This window comes from Synchiropus splendidus, chromosome 6 (genome assembly GCF_027744825.2).
Source record: "Synchiropus splendidus isolate RoL2022-P1 chromosome 6, RoL_Sspl_1.0, whole genome shotgun sequence".
Taxonomy (NCBI): domain Eukaryota; kingdom Metazoa; phylum Chordata; class Actinopteri; order Syngnathiformes; family Callionymidae; genus Synchiropus; species Synchiropus splendidus.
The window spans coordinates 17,910,842-17,938,265 of record NC_071339.1 but is presented as its reverse complement, the minus strand read 5'-3'; the positions used below and the strand labels follow the sequence as shown (position 1 = coordinate 17,938,265).

Below are 27,424 nucleotides of genomic sequence, written 5' to 3'. Positions count from 1 at the left end.
GAGTGGTTCAAACTCCGACTGTAATTCAAACTCAAGGCCGCACGATGGCGACAACACACGCCATTGGTCCAAGCTGCGCGCACCGCAACAGTGATAAACGCTCCAGTGTAACTCTCATAGGCACGCGCGCACACCCGCAACTGGTTTACCGCCGAGCAACCGGACCGGCACCAGGGCGGGACCTCTGTCACTCTGATCCCCACTCGGCGCAACCCCTCCCCCCCTCCTCCTCTGGCGCTGACGGACTGGGACGGTCGCGTTTATTCTCGCGGTCTCACAAGTTTGAGCCACGGCTGCGACCCTCGGAACCAGCGGCTGCATCTTTTGCTCCGGGATCATGTTCGCGGACGTGACGGTGGGACGTGACTCTCGCATTGATCGCGCTGGATCGCTTTCACGGTCGGTCTTCTGGGAATCGGCCGGGATGTGAGAGCCGCTCTGGTCCAGAGAGCCTCTTCTGCATCAGCGGACTTGTTCTGTCCGTCACCTTCCCTCCTCCGGACCAGGACCACATGAGGTGGACTCCAGGAGGACTCTGACACGATGTGGACGGCGACCGAGGAGGAGAAGATCGGAGTGGGTGAGTATCGACCGAACCGAACTTGGACATTAAGAGCAGCTGAACAGTGAAGTGGTCTGTTCAAGTCGAGATCTTCCCTGAGAGGCGAAAGTGATCTACAGCAGGCGTGTGTTTGACCATGGGGACAACAGGAGTGACCTGCTGTGTGGACCATCTGTGGGAGTCTGAGGTGGTCCACTGATGATGGAGCGTACCTTCATCATCACCATCATCATTATCACCTTTGTCATCGGAAGTTGACGTGGTGTTTGACCACCGCCATCATCATCATCACCATCGTCTTCATCATCTGAAGTTGATAAGACTGGGTGGTCCGCTGATGATGGTGTACACCTTTATCATCATCATCATTGTCATCATCATCTTCAACCTCACACCATCAGATGGCGAGACGGTTGATGACATGGTCTCCTGATGATGGTCATTCGCCATCATCATCATCATCAGAAGACCACATCTCCTCCTCATCTTCCTCATCTTCAACCATTGAAGTTGACAAGGTGGTTGATCGGGTGGTCTACTGATGATAATGATGATGATGATGCTGAAGGCATACATCATCATCATTATCATCATCATCATGATCATCATCATCATCATCATCACTAGCATTGCAGATATCTTCATCATAACCTTCATCATCATCTTCTACATCATCTCTTCCACATTTTTCTAGCCTTCATCATCACATCATCATCATCATCACTAGCATTGCAGATATCATCCTCATCCTTATCATAACCTCCATCATCATCATCATCATCATCATCTCCTGATCATCTTCCTTACCTTCATCAGAGGATGAGTTGGGCCAGTGTCAGATGTTTCCATGTAGGACATGAGCTGGTCTATACAGGAAGTGGTCTGAATGAGCTCTCATGTTGTGTTCATGCAGTCAAGTCAGTGGTGTGAGTCGTTTCTCTATGTGATCACATGACTATAAAATATTGCGGACTTGTGTGTTAGCAGCCAGGACGACATTCTGTTTACCATGTACTTTGCTGTCGGAAATTGCTCGAATGTGTCAGAGTTCTTCATGGAGTTTGTGTTGTTGTAAGCACATAATCACGCAAGTTAACATTAGCGTCTTTTTTTAACAGTTTCTAGCTGAAGACTCTGAAACAAGGCGTCTGATGAAACAAGAACCACAACTTTGAATTTTTTCTGGACACTTAACGTGCTTTTATGACCGTCATGATGCCTTTTGCTAAATTCAGTTTGATTTTTATTGAACTTCTTTGTCAGGAGCTGAAGTTTGTGTGTCTGCAGTTTGGCTTGTGTGTTTGTGTGTCTGTGCCAGACATGACTGTGCATACAAACACACTGACAGAGGCGTCCCACTGCTGAGTCTCTGCAGTGAAAACAACCATTGAAGAGAATCAATGGAGCTTTGACACACACGGACACACACACACACACACTTGTGTGTTGACAGGGCTGCAGGTTCTTCTCCTGTCTGTCAGACCTCGACTAACTGTGGGGACGCTCTTTCCTGAGTCTCCTCTCCGTGACTGAGCTGACTCACAGGAAGTTCCCTTGACCACTTCTTCTGGTCCAGTCGACACCTCCAGTGCTGATGGATCTGCCAAATATTTCAGGTCTCCACATCCACATGAATTCAGCACAAGTACAGCCGGTTCTGGTTTCCGTGGTCCAGAGTCTCAGAGTTCCAGAGCAGGTTCTGATGTTGTTATGGTGATGCTGGGTCAGTCGCCATGACGACGGGCTTCACTCATGAACAAGTGCACTGAGTGAAGTTCAACCGGGGGACAGAGGGGTGCAGGAAGAGGAAGATGAGTGTTTGTGCATCCTCCCCACCATGAACACTCGCCCTGAAGCTTGACGTCCTCTGACCCTGTAGGTGTCACCCCCTCCATGTGTGAGTCAAAATTCTGTTTTTCATCATTCTGATCGTTTTTAGCCCGAAACCATCACACACGTGCACACGCACACAAGCAACCACTGGACCACAGGCTGCGAGTCATTTCCCCCCAGTTGCATGAGGTGTGTGTTGTCTGAGCCACCAACTGCCTGGAACCAGGGATGCCCCACATCTTCCAACTGGTCTGTCTGCTTCCTCACAAGCTCAGCCAGTCCTTCAGAGGTTCACGTGCTGGGCTGACCAGCACTGTAGTGCCTCCAGGTCGGATTGGTCCTGACACCGACACCACTGGTTCTGGTTGAGTTCACGTCAGGATCAGCACCAGAGCCACTCTCAGGCGTTACCTCGATCCGAGTTTGAGTGCAGTGTAAGTTGCCTTCTACTTCTCCCCAAACATTCATGAGTTTAATCTGCTAATCCACCACTGCAGCAGACACTTCTAACACGCTCAGATTAACAACGTGGTCTTCCAGCCATGACTTTGCCCGAGTGGTCCATCCCGCCACTGTAGTCCAGCAACTCTCACGACCTCATTCTTCCATAATCTTTTCATCTATGACTGAAACGTTTCCAACTCCCTTCAGTGGAGTGATGATGTCATCACGAGACGCCGCTACTCCTAATGTTGGCGGCCAGTCATTCACTACAGAGGTTGCTGGTTCAACTGCCCCCTGTTTAGATGAGGCGTCTAATCTGCTAATTCCTTCTGAGGAGTGACCTGGTGGCAGCACGAGGCGGCACTGCGGCTGCACATCAGCTCATGATCTTCAAAGCTTGTCGGCTAATCCGAGGTTGACGGTTTGACCGCCGACACCACATGAGAGTGAAATCTAATCCAGATTTCTGACTCGACATGATTTACTGCAGAGCTCTCGTCTTGGTGTTGGTGAAGTCACGGGAGAGGGAGGGCAGCAGTGGGCTTTGCACATTTTTGACATCCAGAATGAGACCATCACCATCTTCTCCTTCTCCTTCTCCCTCAGCTTCGCCATTGACAACATTGTCATCTTCTCTATCTTCATCTCAGTCATCACCATCATCATCAAATTTATCATCATCATCATCACTCAACACGAGCAGAGCGTTCCACACTGTCAGCAAAGATTCACTTCCTGTTATCATCTTTCTGCACATGCTCAGTGTTGCCTCAGGTCATGTGACCTGGGTTTTTGACAGTCATTGACCAACATATGGACTTGTTGTTATTGTTGATAACCGTGGCCACCATGACACAAAAGTGTGGATAGCTCTGATGAACTTGGTTTCTCTCATGAATGTTTCATCTTCACTTCCTCTTTACTGAGCTGACCTGACAGGAGCGGAGCACTTCCACTGCGCTGACACACACACACACACACACACACACAGACACACACACAGAGCCTGGTGGGTGATTGGTGTGTTTTAAGCCACTATAATGGAGGCTTAGCCCAGTGCTCCACTTTCTGAGCAGGAACACGAGCTAGGCCATCTGGACTGGAGCACTGTTAATGTCGATACACAAACACACTCACACAGACACACACCATAGAAACCTCTGAACATTAGCAATTACATTTTCACTCAAGCACTTATACACACATTTAAGTATGCATGAATGAACAAACTGTAGAGTGCTGTACGGGACACACACACACACACACACACTCTCACACACATTGGGATGTAGCAACAAACATCTGGGTGATCTGTCCCACATTGTTGATCTCATCTGAGTGTGTGCGCGGGCGTCCAGGGGGAGGGGAGCTGGTGTTGCATCTGTGCAGCTATGATGGATAGTGTACACCGCACGCACACTGACACACGCATACCAACAAACATGCACGCACATACGCACTTCATGCCTCCATGTACTAGCAGCTCATGACACCAGCAGTAGGAGGAGCTGTAGCGCCCCCTGGACTGCAGTGAGGAGGTCTGAGTGGGAGCTGTCAGTATTCACTGTGCCGTGATGCACCCTTCTTCCTCCTTACAGATGACAGAGGCTGTTTAGCTCCCATCACTCCTCCATTAGATCTCATCCATCTGCCATCTGTCCTCCATCACTACACCATCACTCCTCCATTAGATCTCATCCCTCTGCCATCTCTCCTTCATCACTACACCATCACTCCTCCATTAGATCTCATCCCTCTGCCACCTCTCCTCCATCACTACACCATCACTCCTCCATTAGATCTCATCCCTCTGCCATCTCTCCTTCATCACTACACCATCACTCCTCCATTAGATCTCATCCCTCTGCCACCTCTCCTCCATCACTACACCATCACTCCTCCATTAGATCTCATCCATCTGCCATCTCTCCTCCATCACTACACCATCACTCCTCCATTAGATCTCATCCATCTGCCATCTCTCCTCCATCACTACACCATCACTCCTCCATCACACCTTCATCTTTCCTCCATCAGTCCTTCATCTCTTCTTCATCACTACACCATCACTCCTCCATCAAACCTTCATCACTCCTCCATCAGTCTTCCATCTCTTCTCCATCACTCCTCCATCGCACCTTCATCTTTCCTCCATCACTCAATCACTCCTCCATCACACCTTCATCACACCTTCATTGCTCCTCCATCACTCCTCCATCACACCTTCCTCCATCACATTTCATCTCTCCTCCATCACTCCATCACACCTTCATCTCTCCTCCATCACTCCTCCATCACACCTTCATCTCTCCTCCATCACTCCTCCATCACACCTCCATCAAACCTTGATCACTCCTCCATCACACCTTCATCGGTTCTCCATCACTCCTCCATCACACCTTCATCTCTCCTCCATCACTCCATCACACCTTCATCCCTCCTCCATCACCCTCTATCACTCCTCCATCACACCTTCATCACTCCTCCATCACACCATCACTCCTCAATCACACCTTCATCGCTCCTCCATCACTCCTCCATCACACCTTCATCACTCCTCCATCACACCTTCATCGCACCTCCATCACTCCTCCATCACACCTTCATCACTCCTCCATCACACCTTCATCGCACCTCCATCACTCCTCCATCACACCTTCATCTGTCCTACATCACTCCTACATCATTCAATCACTCCTCCAGTACGCCGTCATCACGCCTCAATCTCTCTTCCATCACTCTGGGTCTGTGAGAGTCTGTATGGGGAAGTCCTGCGGTCCACCACACTCCTGAGGTCTGTGGCTTCATCACCAGGCGAAATGGAACCAGATCGTTGTGAATGCATGAGGCCTCACTGACAACACCCATCTGCTGCCACAGCTCACGAGCAAGACAGTTGTCCAAGAAATTATTCCTGAATTACGTTCACACACACACACGCGCACACACGTACAGTATGAAGGCGTACACGCACACATATATACCCTTACAGAGTGCACAAACACACAGTCACAGTCACACTTTAACACTCTAACGGCGCTCGCTCGAGTGTGCTCGAGTTTATCCAGGTCACTAAGTTGATCTGATTAAGTTGGAGGCCTCGGGGGGTCGACAGCCTCTATCGTTCCCTCCTGCTCCTCCTACTCCTCTTCATCATCTTGTTGTCTACTGAAGTGGTCTCATGTGTTTGTCGTCTTCACATCCAGAGGGCCGAGCTGAACTGCGCCCCCCGCTACTAACATCCATGTGGTGGTTTGTGCTTTTTGCGATTCTGTCCATCAGAATGTCTGCACGCTAATCCACATTAATCCCAGCTAATCCCTGTTTTTTTGTCTGAGGACAAAGTGATGGTCATATCGCCCTCTTCTGGCTTGTCAGACGCATCAATGAGCAGATTGTCTATGGGTCTGGAATGGCTCACCACAACATCAGAAGACTCAAAACAACTTTGCATTAGGAAACAACGACTAGCAAAGGTGTAGATCGACACAGTTGTCTGATGACTCATTGGTCCCTCTGATCGGATGACAAAACGCCTCTTCTGCTGCTAGATTAGACCCTGGTCTCCCTCCTCAGGTGATCCACTTTTTGTCCTTTAATAGTGTTTTGTCTTGTGTGTCCTGACCTGTGAGGTTGACCACCCATCTCCACCCATCAAGCCCTAATGTCTCTGTGTTGAAGAAAAGATAAACATGGATTAACTAGGACTTCTTTCTGCCCCATCACTCCTCCATCACACCTTCATCACACTTCCATCACTCCTCCATCACGCCGTCATCATGGACGTCATCTCTCAAGATGATGTCACCTGAATGTTTGTGAACCTCTGGTTACCTCCCGCTGACTAATCTGACCTCAGACTTGGATTGGATTTGCACTAGGACCCTGCTGGTTGACTTGTTTATCATACTGAGTCAGATGAACGAATGAACAATATGCCAATGATATAGAATTCGGACGGATGATTGATGGCTGGGTGATGGTCAGATGATGAAGATAAATGATCAAAATCATCGCCACAAGCTGAGCCTCGCTGAAGGAGCAGATCGCAAAGTTCTGGCTCCGCTGGTGGATGTTCTGACTCCTCCTGTTGTTGGGTGACCTTTGGGTGTGATGGCTGTTGTCACTTCCTGTTCACACCTATGGGCGCTGCCAGACAGGAGCGTGAGGACCAGCAGGGGGCGACAGGCTGATCTCAGTGGGGGTGAGGTTAAAAATGGCGACTCTGCTGTGGGTCGCGACGGCCACATATTGGCAGTGAATCACAACAGAGTCGTGCTGTACAAGTGATGACAGTTCAGCGGCATGCTCTGACATCATCATGTTTCGGCATTTGTTCTTGCTCTCAAGGACACTGGTCAGGTGAACGCTCAGTCACCTAAACCTAACTCTAACCCTCTTAAGCTCTAAACTGCAGTTCCAGCCTTCAGTCATCTTCAGCTGACCATCGTCATCCCCTCACCTTCTTCCATCCTTCCAGCCCTCATCCTTTCATCCATGTCTCATCATCCATCCATCATCTGTTGTGTATCTCCTGATCCATATCTCCATCCCTCCTCACTCTCTTCCGCTCTTTCGTGATGGACTCTGGACTGAATTTGAGCTCATTAAAAGATTTGTCAGTCAATTCTGGATCTGCTCTTGAAAGCATGAGTTATGTGGCGAAACAAGACGCCCCCCCGCCCCCCAACCCTCTCACCCTGGGGGGAAGAAACCTCATTAGCTCATCACTTCTCTCCTGGAAGTTCCTTCATGACTCAGATGTACATCTGATGCTCACTCGTTCATCATCATCAGCAGCAGCATCTCTGTTTCATTCATTCATCGATGAGCTAGCAGCACCATGTGGGCCACCTGCACCAGAGGAAGACCTGGCTCTGTCTGCATGTATGTGTCAACCTCATGGCTGTTGTGGACCCCCGACGTTCTGACCTGAACATCCCCTGCTCCACAACACTTCCTCAGAACTCCATGCCTGCCGGCGTGTGTGGCTCTCCGGTGTGTCACATGACTGTGTTGGCACGCAGCTTCACATCGCATCAGACCCGGAACATCTGCTGAGGACGAAGATGATGAGGATGATGAGGCTTTCTGGGCCTGCGGGCTTGAGTTTCTGCATGAGAGGAGAGGAGTGGATCAGAGACATCTGAGCCACCCGGGACAGGAAGTGACATCACATGTCCTGCTGACACACACGTGCAAACATACGCACACACTCACAGAAATGCATACCCACTTTCACACAGACACACATACGCTGTAACAGACACATCAGAGTGTAACACACATGCTCTCAGAAAGATGCACTCACAGCAACAGACACACACATGGAGAAACACACGACAGACAGAAATATACACACACTCACACATGCACACAGGGAGACACACAGAAGTTCACTCGACTGATGAATGATAGATGCAGGACTGTGGTCATCTAATGTTGAGTTGCTGCAGAAACGTTTTGTCACCGTCCTTCCTCAGGTCTGGTGACAGACAGGTTGGTCACATGGTGTGATCCAGGTTCAGTGTCAGGAGGGTTGGCTGGGATGTTGGTGGTCTTGTTGTGGTGGATAGAGTCTGATGGCTGATGAATAATGCAGCTCCCTTAAATGTCTGCAGCTGGCTCATCGCTGTGATGAGATTGCAGTCTGCTATTAAGGTGCGAGTCTTGTCTCTGCTTCAGGACCAGAACCCCCACTCTCACTCTACTTCCTGTCCGGACTCTGACACTCACTCTCTTGTCTCCGCAGTCATCTGCAGCGTACGCACCTCCGTCAGTCAGGGCTTGTCTCTGGAGGTCGGCGAAACTGTCCAGATCCTGGAGAAGTGTGAAGGTGAGTCGTGTGACAGACTGATCTGAGGCGGTCAGGACACATCACAGTAGAGTAATTCACAACCATGATGGTAATGATGCCACCCATGTTTGTCTTTGCAGGATGGTTCCGAGGATTCTCCACCAGGAGGCCAAACGCCAAGGTCCGACCCTGGCCCACACACTCACAGATCAAGTTGTGTTGCACTCTCACTGTCGACGCCTCCTCAGTCACGACTCCATCTCCACTTTTATGGTCCCGGCAGTCGTGACCAGAAGCCAAATTGACTCTTGAGCTTTTGAGTCTTTTGTGTTGGACCACTTCCGGTCTTCTTGTTCTGCTGAAGCTTTTAGTCCACATTTAAGTCCGGAGGGGGTGTGGTTCAGTGCCGCGACAAACAAAAACTCTTCTGCTTCAGAGGTCTGGATGAGTCCTCGTGTCCTCACTTCTAGGCACCTGACCTGGCGAGGTCAGAGGGAGTTGGTGTTGGTGAAGAGTTCTTGTAATCTCATCCATGTGTCTAGTTGTGGAGAGGATGGGAAGCTTAGCAGAGCTTCTGGGTCAACCAGAGCCTTATGCAGCCTCCAGAACAGATGGACTGAAGGTGGAAGATAAAGACTGCCATGAATAATTCACGACGTCAGAAAAAAGCGATGCCACGTTGGGAGACTTGGCGTCTCGCATCAGAGTCCTGATGGACTCAGCTCCGCAGCTCGAGTGCTTTCAGACTGAGAGTCGTACAGAGGAGCTGCAGCTGCTGAATTATTGAACGTCTGATATTTGTCTCTCCACTCTGAAGCGGGGGCTCGTCACTGCGCTCTGACTCGGCTTCGACACTGACTCATTGCTTCAGCTCTGGTCGTCTCTCTGACTCTTCCAAAGAGACTCAAGTTCAATGGTCAAACTGGACCAGTGCTGGATGGCCCACGAGTGGTGGTGTGGTTCTGAACCCTCTGTCCAGAGTGGGCCACCCACACTGTAGCACACAAAAGAGAGGATCCACGTCTTGGTGTGTTGTTCATTGCATCACTCAGGTGACCATATATCTCTTCCACCTGCAGGGAGTCTTCCCGGCGAGCTACGTCCACCTGAAGAAGGCCATAGTCTCCAACCCTGGGTACGTTTGTTCACGCTGCTCCAATTGCACCTGGTCGCAGTTGTCCTCTGGTTTCTCTAGACGCTGAATGTAAAATGAGTTTGCTTGGCACTAAGCATGCTATCACAGCACAAGCAGAGAAGTCAACAATGAGATTAACTTCGAAGAGAGCGAGAAAGCGGGTGAAGAGAAAAGGGCAAGGAAGAGCATGAGGAAGAGATTTGCCCATCGGTGTGAGATCTGTGTGACGATGAGTATGCTGGAGAGGTGGATGACTTTGAGATGAACTCACACTGAATCCCAGCGCCTCGCCGCTTCCCTTCATGACCTTTGTGTCGCCTCGTGTTTGATGTGCCAGCAGCGTTTGTCGCAACTAAATGTCGCGGCGGTGAACCTTTAACCTGCGGAGTGGGTCACATGGTCACATGGTCCCAGCTTGCTCCAGACCACTGTTGATGAACAGTGACTCGTCTCGTCTGGCTCAGCTGTCAGATAACACACACACAAACACAGAAATGCTGCTGTTTCCACAAACCTCACGGTTGTTTACCCTGCTCTCTACTCGAGTCTTGTGCTATCTAGCCTCACCCTTTTCCTCACTCAACTCCTTACTCCTCTTTCTCACTGTTTCTCATCCAGTTCTTTATCGCTCTTCCTCATCCTCATCCTGATTGTCATCATCAATAATAGGGAAATGGTGAGTCTTGTTTGAGCGTCTTGTTCAGGGTTGTGTTTGTGTCCTCAGACCCAAGGAGACCGCAGCTCCTCTAGAGGACCCCATTGTCACGGAGGTGACATGCACGCTGCAGGAGTGGGCCTCACTATGGAAGCAGCTCTATGTGGTGAGGATCACTTCCTGGTTCCCTTCACCCCAACGTCCCTGCACCTGCAATTTGGTTGGGCTGCTCCTGGTTACCCTGCAGTCACTCGCTGTGTCAGTGGTGAAACACCTGCCGGAGTGCCGGAACAAGCGCGAGGTTCAGAACCATCAGCAAGAGCTGACCCGTCTCTTCTCTCCAGAAACACAAGGTGGAGCTGTTCTACAAGGTCCGACACGTCATGCTGGAGCTGATGGACCTCAGGAGGCAGCTGCTGTCAGGTCACCTGACCCATGACCAGAACCGGGACGTCAAGAGACACGTGACAGTCCGACTGGACTGGGGAAACGAGTCAGTACACGCATGCACAGAACATATACAAGAGTGGCACTAAAGCATTACTCATGTGTTCTCCTGCAGACACCTGGGTCTGGACCTGGTTCCGAGAAAGGAGTTTGAGATGGTGGACGAAGACCAGATTAGCGTCTCCGACCTCTACAAGATGGTGAGACTGTCTGTGCTGGTGACATGAACGAATTCTTGAGAGAGTGGTCCTCAATCCTGGGTCCTGGTATTGGTCTACTTCCACTGGATTGTCTTCCTCCTGGAACTAAAGAAGCAGTTGTAGTAAAGATGACTTGTGGGTCTATAGCAGTCGCCCGTGGACTCAAGGAGCAAAAGAGCTGATTGGCTGTCCTGCTGCTGTTGGCTTGACAACAACCGGACTGACACAGAAACATTGTATAGACATTGTATATAACATTGTAGACCCAAAACATTGTAGACTTATAAACAGTCTAGATGCAGCAGCATTGTATACATTGAAGAGACATTGTCGACACAGGAGCATTATATGCAAACTATATTTGTAGATACAGAAACATTGTCGACACTGAAACATTAGACATTTAAAAATCGTAGACTCATGAACATCATAGACATTTAAGACACATTGTTCACACAGGAACATCGTACACAGATGAAGGTTGTAGACACAGAAACATCTTAGATACAGAAACATTGTTGATGCAAAAACATTGTAGACTTATAAACATCGTATACATTAAAGACACATTGTCGTACACAAATGAAGGTTGTAGACACCATAATATTGTAGACTTAAGCATTGTAAACACAAGGACATAATCAACGCAGAAATGTTCTAGTCCCAGTCTGGAGTCGGACTAAGTTTAGGCTGTTAAAATAAATGATCTTGGGGGTGGGTAACTCAATAATGCGATTCACTCTAAGATACAACATAACCAGTTTTTCTCTCTGCAGCATCTCTCCAGTCGACACAGTGTTCAGCAGAGCACAACGCCGGTATGTGCACACACACACACAAACACACACACCCACACACACAAAAGCTAAGTAGGCAAGTGTATGTACTTTTAGGGGGAAAATGGCCGCCAGCGCCACGGTGAGCCGCTGCGAGTGCCAGTACCACACCACCTGCTGGTCAACCTGAAGAGCTTCACCTACAACAGCATTGGAGAAGACACTGACATCTTCTTCTCTCTGTACGACCTGCGGGAAGGAAAGACCATCAGGTCAGAAGACACACACACTCGCGCACATCTGTCTCTCTTTTTCTTCCTCCCGGTTCGTAACTGCGCTTTCTCTGCGGAGCTGGAGAACAAGTGTCCACACTGAGCGGATGTAAATAAAAAATGATCACACACACCCTCCTCAATAATACATCAGTGAAGCGACTCCTATGCTAAACATTTACAGAATTGCTAATGTAGATAATGAGGTTGATGCAGGTTGATGGTAAAAGTGAGTTTGTTGGTGTGTGTGTGTGTGTGTGTGTGTGTGTGTGAGAGAGCATCAGTGAGAGTAAACGACTGGCAGCAGGAAAGAGCTGACCTCATCTCATTTGTGTCAGTCTCGTGCTCTCCGGCGCCCTCTCTGACAGAAATCACTTTGGACCTTGTCGCTGTCCTGGACTCAGCTGACTCAGCGCTGTGCTACTGAGTGGGGTTCTTCTGAGGCCGGACCCCTGATCACCCCCTCTGCTCACACTGATGAAGTTCACAGCAGGTTCAGTGATGAAGCCCAGCCAGTTTTGTTTTGGACCCTGTAAGGCCCAGAGGACTCAACTCCAGACTCTTCTCACTCCTCACTGATGCTGTTCTCTGAGTGGACCCAGGTTCTCTGACAGTGGACACATAATTCAGATCCACTGAGGAAACCTGAACTGAGACGCTTCTGCTAGAGGTTGAAACTCAGACGTGGAGGTCGAGCTGAACGACTCCTCTGTGTTGCAGTGAGAAATTCATGGTGAGGCTGAACAAGAATGGAGGACCCAAGAACCCAGAGAGGGTGGACCGCCTCTGTGCTCTCTTTACGGTAACATACACACACACACACGCACATTGCTGTCAGCTTTTGTGTACTACTGCCAAATTGGGGCGAGCAGATCCTCTGTTGATCTCAGGCGAGGTGACCTGTCTTGAGGAGCTCTGATGTCTGAGGATGACTGGGTGATCAGGTCTTTCTCTTCTCAGGATCTGAGCAACAAGGACATGAAGAGGGACTTGTACATCGTGGCCCAGGTCATCCGGACAGGTACCAGCTCCGCCACTCTGTGGTTGCCATGTCCCACACTCGCTCTCCACACACACTCACGCACTGTTGTGTGCTCCAGGGCGGATGCTGCTCAACGACAGTAAGAAGGGTCCTCCTCACGTTCAGTACCGCCGACCGTATGGCTGCGTTGTGCTGGCCATGAGCGATGTCCTGCAGACTATCTCTGAGCTGAAGGAGGAGAAAGACTTTGTCCTGAAGGTCTACACGTGAGTCCCTCTCGCACACACAAACACATAGGTGATGTGTCAAGTTCAGGTGTAATGGGCGGGGGCTGCGTGGGGCTGTTTTGTGTTGGGCAGGTGCAACAATGAGAACGAGTGGTACCAGATCCACGAGAACATCATCCGCAAGTCCAGCACCAAGTACACCGCCCCCAGTACCAGCTATGGTGTGTTTGAGTGTTTTACTGTTTGTGTATGGGGGCCGCTCTCATTGTAATTTTATGCACCCCCTGCAGGTCTGATCATCTCACTGCAGCTGCTGCGTGGTGATATGGATCAGGTCTGCAAAGAAAACCCACTCATTTTCAATCGGTGCGTCGCCATGACTCGGAAGCTGGGCTTCCCTGATGTCATCATGCCAGGTGAGTGCAGTCGTCCACTGGTCACCTTGGTGATCAGCCTCAGCCATCTTCTCCTGTGGTCCTGATTCCAGGTGACGTGCGAAACGATCTCTACCTGACACTGGAGCGAGGGGAATTTGAACGAGGGGGCAAGAGTGTCCAGAAAAACGTGGAGGTCACCGTCTACGTGCTCTACGCTGATGGGGAAATTCTCAAGGTGAGATCCGTGCGCTCAATTCCAGGTAGTTGGGAGCATCCGCACCAGGCATGTCAGATGAAAGTCCATTCTCACAGGCGTCATGGTTGCTAAGCTTCAGCTGGACCAGCCTCCAAACCTGTCCCAGAACCTCTGTCTCGTTCGATCCGCAGGACTGCATCAGTCTGGGCTCTGGTGAACCCCACGTGGCTGAGCACCGCTCCTTCGTCCTCTACCACAACAACACTCCGCGCTGGGGTGAAGTCATCAAGCTGCCCATCCCCATTGACCGCTTCAGGGGGTCGCACCTCCGCTTCGAGTTCCGACACTGCTCCAGTGAGTAGCGGCGGGTTTGGGTTGCTGTGCCAGTCTAGTAACTCCTTATTGCGGGCGCCATCTTTGTCATGGTGCAGAAGCAGGTCTGGAAGCCTTTTTACGGGTTTCTGCGCCGACTAGTGTGTCAGTACTCAAGTCAGACCATGACTCAGGAGGGTTTGGGGTGGAGGTGGGCTGCTAAAGGTGTCGACTCACAAGGACGACTTTCATTTGTATGTTCGGAAGTGACACTCTGCTCCAACACTGGAGGACGATCACAACTTTCCCAATTCACTTCTGTCTGACTTTAGCGAAGGACCGTGGCGAGAAGAAGCTGTTTGGTTTCTCCTTCACGCCTCTGATGAGAGACGACGGTACCACACTGTCCGACGAGACTCATGAACTCTACGTGTACAAGGTGAGTGTGGAGGGGAGAAGGACCAGGACAAACTCCTACGAATGCTTGGTGTTGGTCTCAAACATGTGAAATGAAAGTGACCCAGGCTGATCCTTCTCTTCCCCGCCTCAGTGTGAGGAGACCACCACCTTCAACCAGGCTCAATATCTGGGTCTGCCCAGCAGCAGAGACGACTTCAGCAGCTGCCCGAGTCTCCCATCCAGTCTGGTGTTCCAGCGCAGCAGCAAGGAGACCTTCTGGATCAGCACCCAGCTGTCCTCCACCAAGCTCACGCAGAATGGTACTGACCTGACCCAGACTCAGCAGTGACCCACGTCAACTTCATTCTTGACTGACTGAAACCTGTCCTGTCCTGCAGTGGACCTGCTGGCTCTGCTCAAGTGGAAGGCCCACCCAGACCGGGTCATGGATATCCTGGGCCGCCTGCGCCACGTCAGTGGAGAGGAGATTGTTAAGGTGAGAAGTGGACTCTGGCGCCTCCTGCTGCAGAGCTGGAGTTTGTAGTGGAAGAGAATGCATTGTTGAGCTGATATGTCTCAGCAGACTCTTCTGAACTCTGTTTGCTCACCCTCCAGTTCCTGCAGGACATCCTTGACACGCTCTTTTCCATCCTGGACGATAACACGGACAAATACGGCCCGCTGGTCTTCCAGTCGCTGGTGAGACTCACACCACCACGTAACTTGTCTGAGACTCACCGGTTTCTGACCTTTGTCAGGTCTTCATCATCAACCTGCTCAGGGACAGCAAGTACTTCCACTTCAGACCAGTGATGGACACGTACATCCAGAAGCACTTCGCTGGAGCGCTGGCCTACAAGTGACCGCACACACACACTGTCAGACACACACACACACACGTGACACTCTTTAACCCGTCCCCCTGTGGTGTTGCAGGGAGCTGATCCGGTGTCTGAAGTGGTACATGGACCGGTCGGCTGAGGTGGTCCGGCAAGACCACATCCAGGAGGCCATGAGGGTCAGTGCGCCGCCTGTGGCTGTGAGGTCTGGGATCAGGGACCCTGACCCCTCACCCCTGTCCTGCTGACCTCCTCAGGCTCTAGAGTACCTCTTCAAGTTCATTGTCCAGTCCCGGGTCCTGTACTCACGCGCCACAGGTGGTCAGGAGGAAGAGCAGTTCCGCTGCAGCATCCAGGAACTCTTCCAGTCCATCCGCTTCGTCCTGAGTCTGGATAGTCGCAACTCCGAGACCCTCATCTTCACTCAGGTGGGCCTTGTGTTGATCCCCCAGTTTCTAGTTCAACCAGAGCCCGGCTCACTGATGATGATGTCATCGTGCTTGTGTGTAGCCACTGGAATCTGATGCTTCTCTACATTTGGAACCTGCTCTACCTTCCTCACCTCTTCCTCTCCTCCTTCCTCTCATCATTCATCATCACTCTCTTCACCTTTTCTTCCTCTTCCTCCTCCTCTCTTCTGTCCACCGTCTCTCACACCTCCACGTTTGTTCCTTCCCCGGGTGCCCCCTTCACACAGTCCCAACAATCCTGCTCAAACCAAACCCCCCCTTCTGGGCCCGTGGCCCTCATAGCACCCCTCTCAAGCCAGATGCTGCCCCCTGGTGGTGCCCCGCTAACCTGCACTCAGGGCTGGAACTGCAGTGCTCCGAGGTCGTCTCCTTTGTCAGTGAGTAGAAGATGTCCCGAGCGACCCTCACGGCCCTATCTTTAGCGCACACACACGTTTGTATTTCCATCCTTGTGGGGACTTTGTGAGGTTTCTCATTGGCATAACGCTTTCCTCAGCCTGTCACTTTTAACCTAACCATCCAAAACACATGGCTCACCTTGACCAGGACCCAGTTATTTTGAACTCTTCACCCTCAAATTGTGGTTTAACCCCGTGGGCTCCAGCCAAATGTCCCCACAAAGTCATGTGGTCCTCACAAGGATAGTGTTTTGTCAAGAATTGGTCCCACAAAGTAGGATAGACGAGCCCACACACACGCCCACACACAGACTCTGACCTGTGTCCTGGTCACCAGGCCGCCCTCCTCAATTCGTTTCCGGCCATCTTCGACGAGCTGCTGCAGATGTTCAGCGTCCACGAGGTGGCGGAGTTTGTGCGCGGGACTCTTGGCAGTCTGCCGTCCACCACGCACATGGCTCAGTCCATGGATGTGGTCAAGCTGCAGTCCATCGCTCGCACCGTGGACAGCCGGCTCTTCTCCTTCTCAGGTGACCTGCACGGCAACATTGTGTACAATCGACGCTGAAGTGTGCGTATTTCTGTGTGTTTGTCCTCAGAGTCTCGCAGGATCCTGCTCCCTGTGGTGCTCCACCACATCCATCTCCATCTGAGGCAGCAGAAGGAGCTTCTCATCTGCTCTGGAATACTGAGCTCCATTTTCTCCATCGTCAAGACCAGCTCCCTGGTAACACACTCACTTACACACACACACGCACAGCCTGGGGTTCTGAGCGTGGGTTCCGACTGTGCTGGTCTTGTGGAGTAGGACTCTTCGGTGCAGGAGGAGGTGGAGATGATGGTGGAGTCACTGTTGGACGTCCTCCTGCAAACACTGCTGTCCATCATGAGCAAGAGCCAGTCCCAGGAGGCGGTAAGAGGTCAACGCTGCCCACAGTGCACCGCCGAGATCACCGTTAGTAACTAACCCTACTACTGCCTCACCCCTTCATCTGCCTGTTTACTCATCTGTCCGTCCTTTCTCCATTCATCTGTCTGCCTGTGCATCTCATCACCTCATCCATGTGCTGATCATTCAACTGTCCGCCCAGTCATCCATCCATATAGTCCTATGTCCACCCATTCATATGTCCGTCCACATATCTGTCCGTCCGTTTCTTTTGTTCAAGCTTTCATTCGTTTGTTCCTCTATGCAGTTCATCTATTCATCATCTGCACGACTTGTAGTTATCCTCCCTTCAAGATTCCGTCCCTCCATTGACTTGTCTCTGTGAATACATTATTTAATCCACTAATCTTTTATTTCATCATCTCCATCACCAGCTTCATCTTTATCATCACTTTTTTCTTTTCTTCTTCATCATTGATGTTCATTGTTTTATGGTGTGGTCTGTTTGCTCTAGTTGTTTGTTGTCGTGTGTCTGTTTGAAGTTTGTCATTGTCTGCCGAACGCCTCATGTTGCTGATGGTCCGATCCGTTCTGCAGGGCGAATACGTGTCCTGTCTGCTGTCGCTGCTGCGCCAGATGAACGAGGTCCACTTCCAGACCCTCATGGAGAGCTTCCAGAGCAAAGACGAGCTGAAGGTTCTTCCCCACCCTGACCCGGGTCCTCTCTGGTCCCACACTCCTCACTCTGACCCAGGTCTCCCCCTTCCCCTGGAGCCGCTTGCAATACGGCCCCGACTCACCCCACACTGACTCGTGTCTCCTCTTCTCCCAAACTCACCCGTACCTGGGTCTTCTCTGGTCCTAAACTTTCTCTCTCCTCCACGGAGCGGTCCTCACCTACTGCCCGTGGCCTGGGTCTTCTGGTCCTAACTGTGTCTCCCCTGCAGGAGTTCCTGCTGAAGGTCTTGTGCGTATTCAGGAGTCTGATGAAACTTAGTATTTTCCCACGAGACTGGAACATCATGAGACTCCTGACCAGCAGGTGAGATGCTTGTGGAATCACCATGGAAACCAGTGTCAGATGACTCATCCAGTTTCCGTCGCAGCATCATCCTTACCACGACCCAATTTCTGTGCCGGGCCCTGCATAAGAACTTCACCGATGCTGACTTTGACTTCAAGGTTGGTATTTAGATCAGCAGGCCTGTCACCCCCAGTGTTTGCTTTTCAAATAAAACTTTATTAAACTCGCAATGGAGCCTCACTGCAGGAAGATAGTGGGTTCGGTTCCTGCTTCATTTGAGAATAAATGGAAGAAAGTGGATTGTTCTTCTTGAATCAGATTTTTAAACTCTTACCACCGTCTTGACATGTGCGTGTGTTCAGGTGTGGAACTCCTACTTCAGTCTGGCAGTTCTCTACATCAACCAGCCAAGTCTACAGCTGGAGACTCTGAGTACAGCCAAGAGGAAGAAAGTTCTGGACAAGTGAGTGAAGTTGATGATGAGGAAGACTTTTCTCCACCTGTGGGTCATCAGAGTCTGACCTCCTGTGCCTGCAGGTACGGAGACATGAGAGTGATGATGACCTACGAGCTCTTCAACATGTGGCAGCACCTGGGTGAGGATTAAGTTCTTCCTTCCACTACTGTGCGTCCCATCATCTCCACGTTCTAACTCTTCTTCATCTGGTGCTCCAGGAGAGAACAAGATCCATTTCATCCCTGGGATGATCGGCCCTTTCCTGGGCGTCACTCTAGTTCCTCAAGTGGAGGTCAGGAACATCATGATCCCCATCTTCCATGACATGATGGACTGGGAGCAACGCAAGAATGGCAACTTCAAACAGGTACTCACACACACATACACACACTTGTATCTCTATCCTTGTGGGGACCACTCATTGCCATAACCCTTTCCCCAGCCTCTCACCATAAACCTAACCATCTAAAACAAAAGGCTAAACTTAACCAGGACTGTTAACCAAACTTAAACCTAAATATAATGGTTATTTTGAAGTCTTCATCCACAACTTGAGGCTTAGAATTGTGGTGTCCAGGTAAATGCTCCTCACAAAGGCATAAGGAATTATCAAGAACTGGTCCCCACAAGTAAGGATTAACCAGTTACACACACACACGACCCTAGTTAAGGAGGGAAAGACTGCGTTCTGGTTTTGCAGGTGGAGGCAGAGCTCATTGACAAACTGGACAGCCTGGTGTCGGAGGGTCGAGGGGACGAGAACTACAGGGAGCTCTTCAGCCTGCTGTGAGTGTCTAGGTCCCCAAGACATTCCTCTCTAACACTGCTGCTCTGACACTAACACTCTCTCTCTCTAACCTCCTTTCTGCTGCCAATCAGAACCCAGCTGTTCGGGCCCTACCCCAGGTACGACCCGGGTCTCTGTCAGTCAGGGCTCCCCTCGCCGTTGTTGTGTTGTCTCTGTCAGTCGTATGTTTCTGCTGAGAAGTCCAAGAGCCACAGCCTGAGATCGACCCTTCTCTCGGGAGAGGGGACCTTCTCTAGAGAAGACACCTTCTGCCAACATGGCTGGAACTTCTGACTTTACTTATCCAGTTTTGTTTTTTTATTGAAGACCTGAGGAGGGAACAACATAGTTGAGTTCAGTTTCTGACCAGTATTACCATTCACAAACACACACACAGGTGTCACATGACGAAGAGAACAAGATACAGGTCCGGGCAAAAGGTCTACTAACATGTCTGTTCTTCAAGACTCTGGTTCTTCTGTTGCTTGATACATCGTCAGTGTATGTCTGTGGTTGATTTCAAACCACTGATGTTTGTTCAAGTCTGCTGGAGAAGATCGAGCAGGAGACCTGGAGGGAGACAGGGAGCTCCTTTGTGACTTCGGTGACACGGCTGATGGAGCGGCTGCTGGACTACAGGTCAGTCCTGGTCGCTTCTACCATCCATCTTCTCAGAGAATGAAGGAGAAACTCACTCTCCTTCTTCTGATGCAGGGATTGCATGAAAGGGGACGAGACGGAGAACAAAAAGATTGGCTGCACCGTCAACCTGCTTGTAAGACTGAGGAGGTCACTAGTGTTTCATTCATCAGGAGCGCGTCTGTCTCATTGTCCACTCTGTTGCTGTTGTCCTCCAGAATTTCTACAAGTCTGAGATAAACAAGGAAGAAATGTACATCCGCTATATTCACAAGTTGTGCGACATGCACCTGCAGGCCGACAACTACACTGGTAACACACACAACTATAAAATGGTCAAGTCACTCCGTGGTCACATGACCTGCTGCTGGTCTACAGAGGCGGCCTTCACGCTGCTGCTCTACTGGGAGCTGCTCCACTGGGACCAGCAACCACTCAAGGACTTCCTGCACCACCCGGCGCAGAGCCAATGGCACCGCAAGGAAGGACTGTGCCGCAAAGTGATCCACTACTTCAACAAGGGCAAGGTGAGCTCTCCTGGACTCTGACCTCTGTCCTGGACCTCACCTCTGGTGTTCTGTGGCAGTGCTGGGAGTACGGGATCCCTCTGTGCAGAGAACTGGCTTTCCAGTACGAGTCCCTTTATGACTACCAGAGCCTCAGCTGGATCCGGGTCAGTCCATACTCCTCACCAGACCACATTCTCTCCTGCAGTACCTGTGAGTAACTCAGAGTGGAACTTTCTCTGTGTGTGTAGAAAATGGAGGCAGCATACTACGACAACATCATGGAGCAGCAGCGTCTGGAGCCAGAGTTCTTCCGTGTCGGCTTCTATGGGAGAAAGTTCCCCTTCTTCCTCCGTGTGAGTTTCTCTATGGGGTGGGGGTCCTACATATGGACTGGTACTGTCAGGATCAAGTGCAGTCCAGAGGGCAGATCAGAACCCTGGAGAACATTACACATATCTAGATCGAGTGAGCCTAGGTCATTTACATGGTAGCATGATTCGATGTGGGAGTCCGGGTGGATGTGGACCAGGTTCCTGTGAGTGGGCCTTCATAGCTGTCTTGTCTCCTCTGGACCAGAACAAAGAGTTTGTGTGTCGTGGTCATGACTACGAGCGGCTGGAGGCCTTCCAGCAGAGGATGCTGGGGGAATTCCCTCAGGCCATCACCATGCAGCACCCCAACCAGCCGGACGAGGCCATCCTGCAGTGTGATGCCCAGTGTATCCTTTACTGTCCTTGGGACCGGGTCTCTGCTGGAGCACGTCTTCTCTCTGTCATGTGGTTCTTTGACTCTCAGGATCTCAGACCTTCAGATCTACGCTGTGACTCCAGTCCCTGAGAATATTACCGTCCTACAAATGGACAGAGTTCCGGACCGCATCAAGAGCTTCTACCGGGTCAATAATGTTCGTAGGTTCCGCTACGACAGACCGTTCCACAAGGGCCCAAAAGACAGAGACAACGAGTTCAAGGTGCTGCACATGTGCTCTCAGTGGGTGGACGCTGTGGACTAAGTCTGGGCCTGTGGACCGGATCTGTTTGTTGTTGTAGAGTCTCTGGATCGAGAGGACCACGTTGACCCTCACGCATCCTCTGCCCGGGATCTCTCGTTGGTTCGAGGTGGAGAAGCGAGAGCTGGTGAGTCATGTGACTGAACATCCGAAACATTATGACCATATACTGAGAGGACTGTGACATGGTGTTGCTCTCAGGTCGAGGTGAGTCCACTGGAGAACGCCGTCTCCGTAGTAGAGAACAAGAACCAGGAGCTCCGAACTCTGATTGGGCAGTACCAGCACAAACAGCACCACGGAAACATCAACCTGCTGAGCATGACTCTCAACGGGGTCATCGACGCCGCCGTCAACGGAGGCATCGCCAGATACCAGGAGGTGATACGGCCGACATCATCTGTGCTCACTGGCCATGGTGACCAGTGACGTGGCACCGTTGCAGTGTGCGACCCGTTCCCCTGAGTCTGACCTGAACTCTGGACTGTGTCTGCAGGCATTCTTTGACAAAGACTACATCATCAGTCACCCGGAGGACACGGAGAAGATCACGCAGCTGAAGGACTTGATGCAGGAGCAGGTGAGTCGGGTGTTTGCGTGTAAGCCCAGTTGACCGTTCGGTAGATCTAAGACCTCTTGGTGCGGTCTCTGCAGGCCCATGTCCTCGGTGTCGGCTTAGCGGTCCACGAAAAGCTGGTCCACCCGGAGATGCGCCCACTACACAAGAAACTGATCGACCAATTCCAGATGATGAGGAGCAGCCTCTGCCATGTGAGTGAGACGTTCTCTTGGCTGGCCAAGAACCTGGTGCTGACCATGTGATCTCTGACCCTGCAGGGTCTGCCTGGACTGGACAAGCTCTCCTCTGCAGCTCATAGAGGAGTCCTGCCGTCTCACATGAGTCCTGAGAGCTTCAAGCTGATGCACCGACACAGGTCAGGGTCAAGGTCTCAGGCGCCCTCATACCTTCATCTTCATCAACCAAGTGAATTCATCACATTCTTCTTCTTCTCGTCACCTCACACGTCGGACTGAACCACTCCTCTTCCTCTCGCCCCTCTTTCCCCTCTTCTCAACTACTCTTCCTGTTTTTCCTCCTTGTCCACTTCATTTTTCCACTCTGTGTCCACTCCTCTTCCTCCCTTACATCTCTTCCTCCTCCAGTCCAGTTGCAATTCTGACTCCAGTGAGAAACCCGTCTCTCTCCTCTCACCACCTTAGCGAGGCAGGAAACCTGCTGATCCTGGCTGACGGGATGGTGGTGGAGCACGGCGACGACTTCTACCGCATGCAGGTCAGTCAGACTGCTGTTATCCGCCATGCTAATGCAGCTGGGATGTGGTGGAGGGATTGCAGTGGCTGGTGTGATGTCACTGCAGGTGTGACGGCTTAAGACAGTGAACACAAAGTGAGTCGGTTTTCAAGTTTTCTTAGTTAAACACATTAAAAGAATTTCATGCCACATGCGTAAACAGTGACTGGCGGGTTTAAAACATGCCGATGTCGTTGAGCTCCACGTGCAGGATGGCTTCCCCGGCGTCCGACATGGAGGCGCTGGCAATGATGTAGTCTCCCTGGAAGGACACGGACGAGCCGTCGGCCTTCGCCCTGACGAAGTTTCTCTCACTGGCGTTGTACATGAGGTCATAGAGCGCGTAGTCGCAGCTGCTGCCACGTTCCAGCATGCCCACGGCAAACCAGTTGGAGTAGATGTTCCTGTCGTAAGGGACGGAGAACATGACGGCGAGCACGTGGCTGTAATCGTTCAGGTCGGCGTTGAGCAGGTCGTATGTGAAGACACCGACTGCGCCTGCTGCGGCGCCTGTGGTTTTGTTGAAGAGCGCGCTGACATTGGAGTACGGACCCACCACGCAGGGCAGAGGGATGTCGCAGCCGCCGCTCTCGATGAAGACCCTGAGGAAGAAGGTGAAGACGTCAGGGGCGGAGCTTGACACGCCTGACTTGTGCTCTTGTGACTCACCGCGGGTTGACCAGCGTGTAGCCGCCAGAGTTATTGCAGATCTCAACGGAGCAGTTCCTGTGAGGCATTGTGAGGAAGAGGAGCTGAGAAGGAAGAGAACAATAGTGTCAGACTGAAAGCAGCATGAAAATGAAATCCAAGGTGAATGAAAACCAACCTGGTGCTGGACTGAAGGTCCGGTCTGAATCTCTGCTGCTGAACCAGCTTTTATTAGGTGTGTTTATCAGCACCACCTGACCAGGTGACTCTTATCTCTGGTGGCCACTGAGGCTTGTGATGATGTCAGCTGATCCGGAGAGGACCTCGAGTCCACTCACAAGACGATTTGATCAGAAGAAAGTCAATTCTTGATTGTCCAACAGTGGTCTTTGAGTTTTCCCTGTTCATGTGACCCTGATAACCACGAGGGTCCAAGGTCATGAAGAGGTGTTCCATCCTTGGAAACCTTGTTTGAATGTTCCACAATGTAATGCGATGGCATCAAGATGTTTGAAAATATCTAACCACTACTCATATGAGACTCATATGAGACTCCCATGTCTCTCGAGGTGAGTGGTATAGTGACTCAAAGGACGACTCAGGACACCCCATGACCAGTCCGAGCATCTGGAGAATCCTTATGCCAGTCTAGAATGGTTACATGAGTCAAGTGCTGTGTGTGCAGGCGAGCCCGTCATCCTCCAGCCTGAGCTCCACTCACTCTGCTCCATCACAGATGATCAACTCGGCTCCGTCAACCATTCGAGGTAAACAATGACAGGAACGCTCTCTATGTGCCACGAGTGTTGACTTCTGTCGTCTCCACAGTCGGTTCTCCGTCTCTGCCTGATAAATACAGACACAACAGAGAGATGCTGATGCTGCTGCCCCCCCACAGAGACCGGCCCAGCAGCGCCATGTACCCCAACATTGTGGACAACGCACAGGTACTCTTTGCCTCGAACAATGACAAAGGCTTGTGTTGTTGTCAACACACCCGTATAGTCAAGACAAATGACGCTGAAGTCTTTGTTTTTCTAAACAACATCAGCCATATACAAAAGTAGCCAAAGAGTTTGTGAAGAACATTGTGGTAAGGTTTTGCTCTCATGTCCGTCTTGTGTAGGTGAGTCACCTGCAGAGGGCGCTCTTCCACCAGGTGGTCGGACCCTGCAAACCCTGCAGTGACCCCAACTTGTCCGTGGCCGAGAAAGGTACAGAGCCTGCGACCTCTTTGGACACGTCACAGTTCGTGACCTCTTCTTTAACGTCCTACGCAGTCCTGACCACACCCAGCAGTTGGAGTCTGGACAGTGGCACCAGAGACGCCCTCCCCTTCCTGTCGTCCCACGCTAGCAGCGTCATTGCGCCTCCAGTTCCCCCTCGGAACCCTCCACACGGTACGATGGCTGTCTTCATGTCATGACTGAAACCTTATGATTCTAATGGTCTCGGTAAACTCCACAGTCTGTGAGTTCGTCCATCGAACAGTGACATTGTGGTTTGAGGTTCCTCTGCCAGATTCACGCTGACCAGCTGTTGTGGCCCAGCTGGGGTTGTTGCAACTATTTCACAGTCCATTGTTGTTATGAAGCCGATTGAAACACTGCAGCGCCCCCTGCTGTTCCCCTCAGGAGACATGACCATAGATAATCTGAAGTGTCCTGCTGCAACACTGCTCTTCACCGCCCCTGTCACATGACCCTTCTACTCCTCCTCCTCCTCCTCCTACACCTCCTCTCTCAGTCGCTCCTGCTCTGTCTCCCCCTGTAGGGCAACACCTGTCGATGCACTTTGATGCTTACCACCACCAGGTCAGCGACCTCCCTCCAGCTCTCCCCGCGCGCTCCTTGAGAAAGGTACCCCTCCTCCTCACCTCTTTCTCACCTCCTCCCACTCCTCACCATCCTCTCCCTCTCCTGTTCCTCACCTCCTTATCCTCTTCACCTCCGCCTCTTCCTTACCACTTCTTCGCCTCCTCCTCTTCCTCAACTCCTTTCTCTCCCTCTCTTCCTCACCTCAACCTCTTCCTCTCCCTGTTCACTGCTTCTCTCATTTCACTTTGTTGGCACATGATGAAGATGGTGACGCTGCAGTGAAATGGTGAGCGCTGACTGGTCTCTGGTGTCCCTGCAGGGGGCGCTGCAGCCTATACCTGCCTCACCCACCAGTCCTCCCTTCATCCTGGATGGCAGTAGCTCCACTCTATCGGGCAGTGCCAGCTCGGGGGTCTCATCCCTCAGCGAGAGCAACTTCTGCCCCGTCTCCTCCTCCGACCCACCTCCTGGCCGAGCAGACGCCTTTGAAGACCTGGACTCGCCGTACCAGCCTGTCAGCCTCTCCGAGCCTGAAGCTCAAGATGGAGTTGCACCAGAGACTTGCCGCAGCCACTCAGCCATGCCGGGTGGAGGTCTGATCCTGGGCGGGACACCGGACCACCTCACGAGTCACCTCTACTACCACCACTTTATCCCCACCCACCTGCCCCTCTACCACCTCCATGAGCCGCCTGCCCTTCCTCCTAAACCTCACCCGAGGGAGGCGAGCATCCTGGAGGAGGACACGCCCCCCCCTACTGGACCTCGCACAGGTCCGCGTAAGATCTCCCAGCCCATCAACCTGTCCTCCAAAGAGGAGCAGGCCAAGGTCGCGTGGAGTCACGGCGTCAGTGAGGATCGACCGGTCTGAACATGAAGGAGCCCCTACTCCCCCCGAAGTCTATTGGGTGACACGAGAGACATCGGCAGAAACGTCATGCTGCGTTCAGGCGCTGACAGGAAACTGGCGCTCCAGATTCAGACTGGCGGCAGTTCTGACTCGACACCCTCATGTGGTGTGGAAGTACACTGCAGCTCGCGTCACCTCAGTGACTTCCACAAACAACCCTCAGCAAAACCTTCATCTGACCGCAGTACACTTTATGACCACATGGGGTAGCGTTTGTGAAGCCGCACTAACACAAGGTCATGACCCTACTTTCGTTTACCGTCTTTGAGATGTCATTTGTTTTGTCTGAGGTGTTTCTGCTGACAAGCCCACCATAGCACTCCCCACCATTGACCCGAACGGTTGAGTTTAAACGTCATAATGTTCACTGACAACGTTTGTGCTTGTCTCCCAAAACGTTCGAATACATTTTGTCATTTTTCTACGACATAACAGAAGTCAATGACTAAATCAGATGTTTGTGGTCTATGTGTAGAAGAGTGTGTGGTCACAGACACTGTGGGGCACTTTAGTTTGTTTGTGTCTTGGAGAGCGTGCGCTTTGTGTTTTTGTGTCGTCGTGTTTTTTGGTTTTGTCCTCCAATGGACTTTAAAAAAAAAATTAAACAACTCAGCGTCCGTTCTATCACTGACGTGGCTGCAGAACCACAACATAACTGAACACAAGATGGCGCACTGAAGACAGAGAACGTGAAGTGCGTGTGTGTGAACCTGTACAGCTATACCTGTGGGGACCAACTCTTGGAAACACACCTCTTTGTGGGGGCCTTCTGCCAATCCCTACGAGGTTAAGTCTCAATTTGAGGATTAAAACTTCAAAATAACTTGGTTTGGTTTAAGTTCGGTTTAGGTTAAGTTTAGCCATGTGTTTTGGATTGTTCGGTTTAGGGTGAGAGGTTGAGGAAAGGATTATGGCAATGAAATGTCCCCACAAAGCATAAAAACATAGTGAGTGTGTGTGTGCCTGTGTGACAGGAGACAAACTTTACTACATCGTGATGCACACTCCAGGGGAGTGAGTGTGTGTTCTCCTGGTCATGTGACCTGGCAGGAGGGTGTGAAGGTGAGTGACTCTGCTGAAGGTCAGAGGTCTTTAACACACA

General features: G+C 51.2%; 2 protein-coding genes across 6 annotated transcripts; one reads left to right on the top strand and one right to left on the bottom strand.

The window, feature by feature from the left end:
* Positions 1–125: 125 nt before the first annotated feature.
* Positions 126–27,424, top strand: LOC128760249 (dedicator of cytokinesis protein 3-like). Of its 5 annotated transcripts, XM_053867459.1 has the most exons (55): positions 127–580; positions 8,592–8,675; positions 8,777–8,817; positions 9,716–9,771; positions 10,496–10,592; positions 10,771–10,919; positions 10,989–11,073; positions 11,850–11,891; positions 11,967–12,121; positions 12,842–12,923; positions 13,082–13,142; positions 13,222–13,369; positions 13,463–13,551; positions 13,621–13,746; positions 13,818–13,942; positions 14,095–14,257; positions 14,548–14,654; positions 14,766–14,934; positions 15,013–15,110; positions 15,230–15,313; positions 15,373–15,473; positions 15,551–15,632; positions 15,711–15,881; positions 16,151–16,300; positions 16,659–16,851; positions 16,921–17,048; positions 17,130–17,276; positions 17,808–17,906; positions 18,158–18,252; positions 18,317–18,392; positions 18,597–18,697; positions 18,772–18,830; positions 18,910–19,058; positions 19,392–19,477; positions 19,571–19,597; positions 20,022–20,117; positions 20,193–20,253; positions 20,336–20,429; positions 20,496–20,644; positions 20,704–20,790; positions 20,875–20,979; positions 21,203–21,344; positions 21,430–21,596; positions 21,676–21,762; positions 21,837–22,016; positions 22,132–22,215; positions 22,290–22,406; positions 22,473–22,570; positions 22,800–22,929; positions 24,281–24,362; positions 24,424–24,542; positions 24,722–24,809; positions 24,876–24,995; positions 25,369–25,454; positions 25,732–27,422. In XM_053867459.1, exons 1-55 carry the CDS (start codon positions 544–546, stop codon positions 26,281–26,283), a joined length of 6,306 nt encoding a protein of 2,101 aa, XP_053723434.1. In that variant the 5' UTR covers positions 127–543; the 3' UTR covers positions 26,284–27,422. The 5 variants fall into 5 exon arrangements, with proteins under 5 accessions (XP_053723433.1, XP_053723435.1, XP_053723436.1 ...); XM_053867458.1 differs by lacking the exon at positions 19,571–19,597 and having other exon boundaries at positions 126–580; positions 22,473–22,620; positions 22,805–22,929; positions 25,732–27,424; XM_053867460.1 differs by lacking the exon at positions 16,151–16,300 and having other exon boundaries at positions 126–580; positions 22,473–22,620; positions 22,805–22,929.
* Positions 23,123–23,684, bottom strand: LOC128760250 (DELTA-stichotoxin-Hmg2a-like). The gene is made up of 2 exons (XM_053867464.1): positions 23,617–23,684; positions 23,123–23,549 (listed from the first exon to the last, which is right to left on the bottom strand). The coding sequence occupies exons 1-2, from the start codon at positions 23,682–23,684 to the stop codon at positions 23,123–23,125; spliced, it is 495 nt and encodes a 164-aa protein (XP_053723439.1).

Coding starts and splice junctions, on each gene's coding strand:
- LOC128760250 (XM_053867464.1), bottom strand. CDS start 23,684: ATGCCTCACAGGAACTGCTCCGTTGAGATCTGCAATAACTCTGGCGGC. Junction 23,550..23,616: donor TACACGCTGGTCAACCCGCG/GTGAGTCACAAG, acceptor CTTCTTCCTCAG/GGTCTTCATCGAGAGCGGCG.
- LOC128760249 (XM_053867458.1), top strand. CDS start 544: ATGTGGACGGCGACCGAGGAGGAGAAGATCGGAGTGG. Junction 13,370..13,462: donor TTTGTCCTGAAGGTCTACAC/GTGAGTCCCTCT, acceptor TGTGTTGGGCAG/GTGCAACAATGAGAACGAGT. Junction 18,698..18,771: donor AGGAAGAAAGTTCTGGACAA/GTGAGTGAAGTT, acceptor CTGTGCCTGCAG/GTACGGAGACATGAGAGTGA.